The sequence below is a fragment of the Diachasmimorpha longicaudata genome, chromosome 2, assembly GCF_034640455.1.
Source record: "Diachasmimorpha longicaudata isolate KC_UGA_2023 chromosome 2, iyDiaLong2, whole genome shotgun sequence".
NCBI lineage: Eukaryota > Metazoa > Arthropoda > Insecta > Hymenoptera > Braconidae > Diachasmimorpha > Diachasmimorpha longicaudata.
Genome location: NC_087226.1, coordinates 5501098 through 5512928, shown reverse-complemented (window position 1 = coordinate 5512928; position 11831 = coordinate 5501098). Strand labels below are relative to the sequence as shown.

At 39.3% G+C, this 11831-nt stretch overlaps 2 protein-coding genes across 6 annotated transcripts; one reads left to right on the top strand and one right to left on the bottom strand.

The window, feature by feature from the left end:
* Position 1: 1 nt before the first annotated feature.
* On the top strand, positions 2–3725 carry LOC135170598 (uncharacterized). 4 transcript variants are annotated; one of them, XR_010300403.1, is made up of 3 exons: positions 119–1363; positions 1446–1696; positions 2745–3725. XR_010300403.1 is itself a non-coding variant. In XM_064136575.1 (2 exons), exons 1-2 carry the CDS (start codon positions 1131–1133, stop codon positions 1513–1515), a joined length of 303 nt encoding a protein of 100 aa, XP_063992645.1. In that variant the 5' UTR covers positions 119–1130; the 3' UTR covers positions 1516–2242. The 4 variants fall into 4 exon arrangements, 1 of the variants encoding a protein (XP_063992645.1); XR_010300402.1 differs by having other exon boundaries at positions 1446–1846; XR_010300404.1 differs by lacking the exons at positions 119–1363; positions 2745–3725 and adding an exon at positions 2–81 and having other exon boundaries at positions 1446–2242.
* Positions 3726–6205: 2480 nt separating this feature from the next.
* On the bottom strand, positions 6206–11823 carry LOC135172631 (homeobox protein Hox-B4-like). Of its 2 annotated transcripts, XM_064138806.1 has the most exons (3): positions 9062–11823; positions 8389–8836; positions 6206–8317 (listed from the first exon to the last, which is right to left on the bottom strand). In XM_064138806.1, exons 1-3 carry the CDS (start codon positions 9753–9755, stop codon positions 8287–8289), a joined length of 1173 nt encoding a protein of 390 aa, XP_063994876.1. In that variant the 5' UTR covers positions 9756–11823; the 3' UTR covers positions 6206–8286. The 2 variants fall into 2 exon arrangements, with proteins under 2 accessions (XP_063994876.1, XP_063994875.1); XM_064138805.1 differs by having other exon boundaries at positions 6206–8836.
* Between the last annotated feature and the right edge of the window lie 8 nt (positions 11824–11831).

Here is an 11831-nt window from a genome sequence, read left to right as displayed (position 1 = left end):
TCGCTTGCCGACGCGCGCGCGCTCGACCGATACCCTCTGAGGTGGACCCCCTCATTATCCGGAGGGGTGGGGTGAGTTGAGGTGAGACTGCGGGATTTATACAGTCGGGGGTGGACAATCTGGGAAGGAAGATTGTTCGGTTTATTAGGGGGGAATTATTGCGGAGATATTTTGGGAATTTTTGCGAGTCGGATAGACCGGGGGATGGAATTATTGATGTTTATGTCGTTTAGTCTGCGGTTTTTTTGGTGATATGGAGAAGATTGGCATCGTACGAATTATGATTTGATGCGTTAAGTATTTGTGAATGGGATTTTTTATGATTTAGTATTTATGAAGAGACTTGGAGGTGTTGAATCACTTGAAGAACTTTTTCGATTGAAGTAATGGAATTGATGGAGTCCATTCGCGAATATGTTAATCAGCAGAAGTTGACAAGTATTGAGAGTAAGTCTTGACAACCGACAACGACAACAGGGAATTATAATTTATTACAAAATATAAAGTATACGGTATTAAAGGCAAAACAAAAAAAAACGTGGTGATTAACTATCGATTCGAGCCAGTTATGTCTATTGATCATTTCTCATTGAATAACTCCAAAACCAGTCGAGATAGCAAAGTTTTTTGTATGACCTTTTTTGGAGACAGAAGTGATAGCAACAAAAAAGGTAATCACCTAAATTTCGCCATCTCCCTTAGATTCGGAAATATGGCCAGTTCAATTAGTTCGTAACCTCATTGACTTGCATTGTTTTGTCGCGTTGTCGTTGAACTCTGAAAAATAGCAGATTTTGCGGGATTTTCATTTTTATTATCGCGAATAAACATTGCGCGAAGGTCGACTAGGGCAGAGATCAAGAGATCGGCAGGTTAAAATTCACCGCGATGTAGAGTGCAATGGAAAGAAGGAAGAACGAAAAGGGACTCACATAATTCAGAGGCAGGCGGCCGCGGTTGACAGTTTTATGAGAGTTTGATAGCCTCTTGGGCGCAACTACGTGCGATCCCACAAGATCGCGAATGACTGAGGGAGATGGTGAATGCGCACAACGCGTAGCACTCTTCATTGTCCCATAAATTCAAACCTGTTGCCCCGAGTCGAGTGAGGGATTTTTCGGCGGGATAGAATGAGACAGAATTTCCGAATTGTTTGGGAAGCCGCTGTGATTATGGTTATCATTGTATATCTGGTTGTTTTGGTGATACAGAAGGAGGAGAGGCATCAGCTGGAGTGCAAAGAGGCGGAGGCGATGGATAAGGGGGAGGCGGTCGAGGGGGCGGGGCTCGATAATCGCCGAGATATCTCCCGATATTTTCGACACTCAACGTCAAATTCTTTGAAAATTTTGGAAACTTTTCGGTACTCGGGGGAAAATATGATTTACACTCCTCTCTTCATATTTTCACGCCCTCTCAGATGGGAGAATATTTTTTTTTTTCAGGTCGAGAGTTTTGAATTCAGGACAAAATTCTGCCGACATCAAAGAAACTTCTCATAATTTTTTGTCATAATTTTTTTGGGAAAAAAGGATGGAGTGAGAGGGTAGTTGCTGCAGTTGCTCACCAGATGTGGTGAGCGCGGCGGTTCCCGTTGAATTGAAGCGCGCGACCGCCCCCCAGGTTCCCCCACCAACGACGATGATCCATTCTACCCCCTCCACTGGTGCAGGAGCCCCCCCGAGGCCGGCACAGGGTAAAACTGGCTATCTCTTCCAGCTAAACATGTTGAGCATGTAACTTGGAGTTTTGCACTGGTTTTCATAGTCTCTCCTTTTCTCGCGGGAGCATGAGGCGCGGGAGCAAACGAGTACTTTATCCATGATTATCGGGGATTCTTGATCAAGTGATTATACCGAGAGTTTGGTGGTTAATCATATCGAAGGGATGTGCTTTCAGCAATTTCATTGTGGAGGGGATGAATGGATGGGTTTCATTCATGGAGAAATATTTTTTGGAGATTTCCTGAGCCATTGGACTTTTATAATAATTGTATTTTTTAAACATCGAAGGACTTAAATCTGAAATTCTGTAAAACCTCGGGGTTTTAAATAAATGGTTGATTAATGACTATAGTCCAAATGATTTATTTGGAATGATAAAGTTATTTATTTCGACTCGGAATTTTAGTAGAAATTCTTTTTTTTTGTAAAAATGATTTTCGAAATTTCGAATAGTTTCAATTTGTTTGGATACAAGTAAAGGTTTAATAATTGGTGTACAATGTTAAATATTCATCAGTGTTTTTAAATTTCATCCCGCAATTTTATTAATAAATTATGAATTCAAAATGGATGATATTTTTTGTCTATTGAAATACTTATCGAATTTTGTAGACAAACACCAGAATTTTCATTTCAACTTTATTAGAACCGCACTTTCCATAAAGTACGTCATGAATTCATTTAATCATTCAAAATTGGCGATTGATTTTCAATAAAACTAAGAAAAGTAATGTTTATTTTTTGAAGATAATGAAAGAATTTAACACATTTGACATCGCAATAAATCTTTCCTTTTTTCCACAGACAATTTCCCCTCCACTCTTTTCTGAGTAATATCTGATCTTCAATAAAATACTCAACAACTAAAACTCATTTGCATCTAACTGATATCAATGACGTTCTCATCCGCAGTCAATCCATTCCGCAAAAAAATCGCAAACCACTCTCAACCTTCAATTCCGGAAATTCTTAATTCACAATCTCATTTTAAACTGTATTTTTTTTCATTCTCATAACCAGATATGTTTTTGGAGCGGCTACGAGGTGCATAAACCATTTTCGGAGGCTAACAGATACACGTGTCCGGTCGGCTTGGCTTTAGCGACAAGTGATTCATGGAGGTATCGATACGTTTTTTACACCTCACGACGGCTTTATTAGAAATTCTAATGGGGCAAACGGGGCCTACACCGCGCCGCCGGGTAACTCTGCACTGAGAAGTATCCCGATGTGTATAGGATACGCGGAGAGTGACACGAGAGGAGAAACCGAGACGGTCCACAGAGCGACGGATGGAATGGGCTAATCATGCCGACTTCTTGCCAGCCCTTTTCTCTTATTCTCTGCATATATGCCTGTATTTCTAGACTTACTCGAACCATTGTGCCTCACTCTGACATGATGACTCCATTCAGGGAAACGTACTCACCAACCTGAAGAGGGGGAGGGGGCTGGTTTTGAATCTGATTTCAGAATTTGTTGGAATTGATTGGGAATTTTTGGATGAAAAAAAATTATCTGGGTGTTGCGGCGTAAAGTTCTTGAGGAAGGGGGCTTGGCCCCTTGCGAGTTTCACCTGTCAATGTGGACTGACTCAGCCCCCCCTGATAAGCGTTTTTTTTTTCCGTGGAGAGGGGGTGTTGGTGAGGAGGATATTAATCAGCGAATTTGTTGATGAGATAGACCTTATGCAGACTGATACGAAGAAAATATTTTAATTTTTTATTGTTATTATTATCGAAGGGGGTGACAGTCGTCTGATAGTGGGGAGACTCCTAGTAGAGGATTGATGTAATGTGGTGTGGAGTAAATTATTAATAAAAAAAATGTTCCTCATGATGTAGTTGTGGAAGCTGGAATTGTTTATAAAATTGGAGGTTATAAAACTGAATTTTTTCCCCGGATATTCGACCACTTGTAACCCAAAAATATCGCAATACCATTGGACTGTAAACCATCCCCCTTTACAACCCTTTTCTTCTAAAGAAAAAGAATTCATAAAATTTCAAATATCTCTCCGGCGATGAATAGTTATTACGTTTGATATTATGTTATATAAAATATTTAAGAATGTTCAAGTGAACATATCAATGCAGATGGCATCTATTCTTGAAAAAAAAATATTATCAATTTCTTCCCTCCAAATGAAATTTAACATTCAATGTTTAAGTCATAACCATCGAACTTGTGTCGTGTTACAGTGGTTATCGGTGGTGGTGTTGTGTTCGATTTAATCCAATCGCGAAAGGATTATATTTTGCTTTTTTCTCGTATTGAATTCTCCCTCTTGTTGTATTATTTTCGGATAACCCTTCCAGAGGGTCGAATCAGCATCAGGGGAATCCTCGTTTTCACGATGTAGCTCAAGTAATTATCGTCGAAATTAAAGGCTTCTTTCACTTTCCGTCGCGTGGCAAACTACAGGCGAACCCGGGGCGAAGTGATTTATACGTTCTACCCTCTTGGAGGACCGGGGTCGCCTCGCCGAATTGGACAAATGGTATTGCCCCGGCTTCCCAAGAAGGCATGAATGGGAATCGCTGCGATTCAGTCGTCACCGACAATTGTTGTGAAACATCAGTCTGTTGTACAGTTCCAGCTTCGTACTATCTGCCGTCTCCTTCCGCGAAGGCGAAGTCCGTTGGTTGTCATTTTTCATTATTTATTGTTGATTTGAATGATAAAGAGAAAGAGCTGCAAAAAATCGATGAAATTCTTCAATTCCAGACGGCGTCACAAATGACTGAGATTTACATTTTTTCTCTGAGGGAGAAATATTTTATAAAAATTACTCATCTTTTCCGTAATTTTACGAAACTTACAGAATTTTTTCAGAGTAGTCCGTAATTATTACTGAATAGTTTTCCGAATATCTCTCCGTGTAATGATCAAGAAAAGTTTAGTAGCAAATTTTGTAATTAAAAAATTATTCTTACACTAATTATTTCACTAATAAGAGAAAAAAATCTCCAATTATAAATATTTCAGTGAAACCAGAGTAATTACATTGCTAATTAAATTAAATACAATAGATTTATTAAATTAAAAATGAATCTTCTATCAAATCTATCAAATTGTGTTATCAAGTTTCAAGTCGTCATTACACTATTAAAAGCACGTGAGCTTGCGATTTCTGGGTTTCGCTATTTGACCGAGGTACTTTCATTTTTTAATTAAAAAATCTTTTTTTATGTTATTGTAAGCTTGACGTGGGGAGCAGCGAGAGACGGGTGTCTGGCAAAACTGAATGATAGGGGATACCGTGAAGAGCGGCGAGGGGAGAGATGGACGTTCTGTGGGGGGCGAGACGTGTTTTAGGTTGTAACCTCATAGCGACAGCTCTTGAAAAATTATCTCCATGCGTGAAATAAAGTGTCTGCTAATAGATTTCCTCACAGCGAACTATTTCGAATTCTCTTTATACTAAATATTGATTTTTCCAGCATTTTTTTAAATGTAGCAACCACAACCTCATCTCTAGAATAAAATCTTACGAAAAAAAAACATAACTTTTTTTAATCCGTTTTTTAAGGGTCTGCTGGTGATGCGGAGAACATATTTCGCAGAAGTAAGAATAAAAAAATTATATGTTGAAAAAAAAAAACCTGTTTCATCTAGTGGTTGAAGACCGCTAAGGTCATACCATCTGGTGTCATCCAATTTATTTATTCATTATCTGTGGAAATAGCATCATTTAACATAAATAATTTCCGTTAGATTTTCAAAATAAGACAATTCTGTTCCCAAATTATCTCAAATTATCTGATATTTTTGGGGCACTAGTGGTATTTCTACTGAAAATTCAAGAGAAACCTCAACATGAATTGAAGTAGAAAAAATTATTTGTTGAAAAAAAATTTCCTCTCCCTAAAATTAATTTTCTTCTCTTTTTAAGGTATAGAAATAAAGGGGGGGGGGTATTTACCTCAAATTTCACGGAAAATTCCGTAGCTTCCCATGATATTCAGATTTAAAAGACCAAAGTGAATTAAATTGAAGAAAAAATTAAATTAAATTTGTAAAATTCAAGAGGTAAGACGCGAAAGGAAAACCAATACGTCTCCTCGGCGAGCCATGATGGATAGCTAGAGCAATGGGAAACTATCTGTCAAGTACAATATCGACCCCCCGTTTCAACCCCTGTCGCTGTGCCTCCCTGGGTACTCCGTCGCCTCCCAGAGTCCCTTTCATTTGCGGAGTTTTCGTCTCTATACCAAGGATATGTCCATATCTTACCACTGGCTGAAGTGTTCCCACACATTTGCCAGTTCCTCACCTATCCCCGGAGCATCGTGGAAGTATTCAGAGTATCTCCACTCATGTGGCACCCCAACGAGTCCATCCCCAGCGTCGTTTGCGGAAGAACTGAATCGAGACGTTCCATCGATTTTTTACAGTTCCTCAATGCGAAAAAAAAAAATCAGGAGGGGGAGGGGAGGAAGTTTCTTCAAATAAGATAGATTCGATGCTTTCTACGCAATTTATTTAATAGCACAAAATATAATATATTTTTCCTGAATGGCGACAACTTGTGCCCTTGTACTTCATGGAATGGACTAGTTTTTTTTTTGAAATAGCAGAGTTGAAGATCTTTTTCGGTTGAGATAGAGTTATTGATCGTTCGATCGTCGGCAGGACTTCGTGAAAGCTCATAAATTAATATATTTTCTTAGTGATGATCAGTCGTAGTATTTACTTATGTACAGAGAAAATTTTTTTTTTTGGAATCACTAAATCTGTCCAATATGCAATTTATAACACAATAATTTTTTAATTTGAGATCAGTATCTCTATTTTACTTTTTCTAGAATGAGCACTTGCCTCTCGTTGTATGAATAGGTCATGTGCTCGAGATGCAATAAATAAACATGTAAATAAATAAATCAAACGTATCGATATCCAAGATTTAACTTGAGAAAACCTCAGAGTTTTTCACTGTGAATTTCCTTATATAAGAAGAGAGTTAGAAACCTTTCACTTCCACAGTCCAATTTTACAGACAAAAATGAAATCTTTATGAGACTTTTATATTTGGTATGACACTAAAAATATTTAATCTTCGACTTGTACTTCAAATCCTCATCACCAAAAACTGTCCAATTATGATCCTAAATTATGGGAATTCAGAACGAAAATTAAATTCCACAATTAAATTACTTTTCTCACAATTTAAATTGTTATTAAAAATTGCAGTCCACTCATCATATTATGTGTCACATTTAATTTATAAAGAGATCTTTGAATTTTGCTGCGTTTACATTTAACAATTTTCGCATCTTTAAAATATAATTTGTACTTTACTGATTAATTATTTATAATTATTAAAAATACTAGCTGCCTTTCAACGATTGAAAGTGAAAATACAATTTATATACAGACCACCTTCGCAATTCCCCCTTGAAATTGTTCATAGCCACATGATTCAAACTGACGCACACGCTATAACTGACTTTCACAACTTCCTCCTCTCGCCATAAGGTCATTCTCCATTGATTCAACATAAATTCACTACACACAAATCACTAGATCAGTCGTATTGCAGGTACAGAGATCAAGTAATTACAGATTTTTGGAATGCAAATGATTCAAAAATAAAAAAAACATGAACTAGAACGCGTCATCGCGGGCAAATAGCGTAATCGGCCATCTTGAATCTCTACGAAGTCGGCGCAGCTGCACAACGAAAATTTCCCCCACCCCCGAGACCTTTACCTACCCCTAGTGCCTAACCGCCCCGAATGGTGCATTCCACCCCAACTATTGTCGCACTTTGAATTTCTCAGAAAATTCGGAAATTGACGCCTTGTGTTTTTACATAATCTGATATTATTCACCAATACTGGTCATTATAAATAGAAAATAATTGTGATTAATTATTTCTTATAGCCGGAACATTCAAGGATATTCACACTCAGACAAAAATATAATCTTGCCAATCGCATTTGTTTTGGACAAACAAATGCCAAAATTTTCATTGAAAAATCCGCTTGAAATTCTTCTCAGAAGAATATTTAATCTCTCAGTGCAACTATTGTTCATACAAATCACACGATATATCCAGCCATTTACAGCCATGAAGACTCTCAATTACATTAAAAATTCCGTTTACCCCAGAATTATTATTTTTTAATTTGGTATTAGTGGGCTTTTGAAAGCCATCTATTTCAACATTAAAATTAATGTCTAATAAAACTCTGAATATCAGAAACCAATCGACTATGGAACTTCGTGGGTAATGGAATGACAAACGCAAAAAACCGTCTGTTTTTCCACTTGGAAAACCCAAATGACCAATTTCTGAAAGCCCTCGCAATCAGCCTTTCGGACGGAATCGAATACGGAAACCTGGCCCTTAATTAAACTAGAGTATCAACCTCATTAATATCTCTGACCCCGATGGATCTCCAGTGTCAAAATATTTCCGAAAAATTTTTGGATCAGATACATAATTCCCTGGAGCCTGCACAGCCTCCCAAAAATCGTAAAAACAGGACACACTAAAGACGAAACGGCGAAGGCATCTCTACCTTGTCGGGGGTCGTAAGGCATTAAGCCTGTGCAGTCATAAATCAAGATTTCGTCGGTCAGCTGAGCTGTAACATTGAGAATTGTAAGGACCTCTCACGATCCTGTGCCGAGATTCACTTTTCCCTGAAGTCCATACCCATGCATTTGATGGTTGTACTCCTGATTAGAATACAGATGTCCCTGATGCTGTTGATGATAGCTCAAATAAGCTGCATGCAACTGTTGCTGTTGATGCTGATGAAGACTACCCGATTGTTCCAGAGAACTTGCCGTCGCCGGCATATGTCCCATTGAACCAGATGACGGCATCATCATAGACTCCGTTGATAGTCCAGGATTCGGAGACACATCATCAAGGCCATCGACTCCAAATACCCCAAGTTTTCCATCCTTCTTAGCCTTCATTCTCCTATTCTGAAACCAAATTTTGATCTGCCTCTCTGTCAAATGGAGACTCCCCGCTATCTCAACTCGTCTCTTTCTCGTCAGATACTTGCTGTAGTGAAACTCCTTCTCAAGTTCAAATGTCTGCTGACGGCTGTACGTTTGTCTCGTTCGCTTCTGTCCCACTCCATTGACGTCTCCTGAAAACAAATGACTCGTTAATATGACATCACCGGAATGCTGATGGTAAATCTATCTCCAACTCCGCCAGAGAATTTGAACATTTTTTTTATTTATCAACATGGGATGAAGAATGATGAAAAATCCGTGCATCATAAATTATCGCGATTCCATCGTGACGATTAACTAATGATTACAGATACTTAAACACAGGTGAAGAATGCTTTCCAGGAATAATGACCCACCGGAGGTATAAGTCGACTTCATCCACGCATAGTCACCCACTTTTGGTTGATCCTCGTAATCACATGAACCTGTAGGACTCGCTTTTCCATTATCATTACCAGTGTATGATGTGTAGTTAGGATGGCCATCGTAGGTGGAGGGAGTGGTGGCCGGACAGGGGAGGTTTCTCTGGGAAGTATAAACTGGATAAGGGTAATTGATCCCTGGATATTCAGGTAAGGATGGAGGATATCTCTCCTGCGAGGAGTCCAGTATCAGACCACCCATAGGTGAATTCCGGTCACTGCAGGAGGACGGGGTGTACGGGGGTGTGTGACAAGGTACTTGCGAGCCTGTTGGCTGGGCTGGACTTGGATTTCCTGGAGGAGTTGAGTAGCTCTTGTTGACGGTATCCCCGGGTTTGTGCAGAAGGGAGTCTAGGAGATTTGCTGGTGACGATTGAGATGATAGTCCTGGGCTGTGTCTGGGGTAACTTGCGCTGACAGCCTCTTTCCCATGACGGAGGATTGTCTCGAGAAGACTCGGGGGTGAGGATACAGATAGGGCACTGTCACTTGGATAACTTGGGGGCTGATGAGGCTGGGGAATTTGGTGACACGTTGATTGTCCGTACATTGATTGATCCAATCGAATGTCACTGACTGGATGATAAGGCCAGTAATCACTGTTTGGATAGTATGCTGAACTTGTCATTTTTTATTGTTTAGGAACACACACTTGCACTAGTCACTTGAAAACGTATGATTCCAGGAATATTACTTGTTTCTTTTGGTTATTTGAAAATCGGTGATGACCGATCCAACGTCGGTACAGTTCTGCAAGAGGCTGGTGTACCCAGATTTGAACGAAGCCCGAAGTACCGAGGGGCACAATGGAGGCAAAATGATTTGTGTACCTCGGGTTGACGATTTTCGTTGGACCCTCGAGGGGGGGCTAACACTGTATTGGGGAACAACGGGGGTTGCGCGTGCCAATGGGTCCCTCAGACTTTCACCGTTTATTGCTCACCCCAACAAGGATGGAGAATTGCACGAGATGGAGGAGGGGGGGAAGGGCCACTGAAAATTCCCCTTCGCCAGGTCTCTCGGTTGGGGGTGCTATCAGCTGCTCTTTGCCTGCAAAATGTATACGAATCCATCGATACACCCTCGATAGGAGCATCGAGTATGCCAGAAAATCTCGTCCCCTCCCACTATTAACGGTATTCAATCCAACGCCATGTGGATGGGGTCTCTATGCATTTTTGTAACATAGATGTTAGGGTGGGGGAGGAATATTCCTGAGGATTCAATCGTTAGGACGAGTTGGGACCCTTGTTTGAGGCGACAGCAGTTCACAGCCAATTCAGAGTGAATAACTTTGAGATTGAAAGAGATGTACTGGAAAAATCAATTTTCCAAATTCAGAAATGAAAATGGTAGATTTGGGACAGTTCTGACATTTGCATTGAACTGTTTCTTAATATGCAAAAATATTCTTCACACAGATGTCAGTATCATTGGTAATAAGACCGTCTCTAATTAACATTCTCTGGGCCATTGACACGTCGTATTTTCGTTTTTCCTTTCACATAATTCGTATGAGGACAGGGAAGCTCTGGAAATATTGCGATTGATTTTTTTCGTGCATTCTGCCTTAAAAAATCGACGGAAGAAATTTGTTTGAGGCTATCATCACGTCAGCAGTTGTCCTTCATTTTTATTGCATAGTTAAAAGTGAGCTGTCATTTTTGAATGCAAGGAATTTGAATTTATGTGAACATCGTTAATCGTTGGATAGTATTGTACTTTTGCATTGGGTTTCATCAGCAACTGTGATTATCTGAACTAACATCTGTACAAACTTCAGAGCAAACGTGTTGGGACACAAATTTTTTTTCAGCATTTTTCAGTTTACAATACAACAAATTTCGACAAGATTTTTGTTTCTACTTAACAGTGTTGTTCACCAAGAATTTGATAATAGCCCAGTCAACTTGTCATTGAGGCACTGAATTATGTCGACTGCAGTGGAAAAGTCCCCATTCGACAGCTAAAAATATTCCAAATCACATGCTATAAAAATGATTATTTTTTTCATCCCAATTTCAACCAATCAAATGGTGGCATTTCCCGTCACGTGGTACAAGTAAGAGAGTTTTACTTCGGATATTTTTCGGATATTTCCCTGTTTGTTGCTAAGCAATGAAAATATCCGATAAACAATTTGTACGCGTTTCAAACCCCAAAACTGTCATTACAAAAAATCAAGTTTAAAGACTTTACCTCGACATGAGCAGATTTGGACGGGAATCCTTGGAGATTATTGATCAAAAAATTTTAAAAAATGTTCCTAATAATACAGTGAAGACAAAAGCCACAATTTGGAAATAATTCTCTGCATTTTGTGCAGACAAAAAATATACGCTGGAGAAGCCACGACTACGAGTGAACAACCATACTATATGACGTGAAATGCCACACATTTAATTGTTTGCAATTGGAATGAAAAAAATAATCCAGCCAAATACCCCTCGACCTTCAAAATTAATCGGATATTTCCCTCCAGTTTCCCTGCGTAGCACCGATCGGGATAAGATTCGCAGAAAAACACTCGCGCTTCGCGCTCGGGTTTTTTAACCTGTGAACCTTATCCCTCTCGTTGCTACGCAACGAAACTCTCGGGAAATATCCGATAATTTTGAAGGTCTTGGGGTATTACTACTGATAATTCCACGTCGACTTACGTTGCGACCATTTGTCCAATGAAATTCATAGAAGATGTAATGTC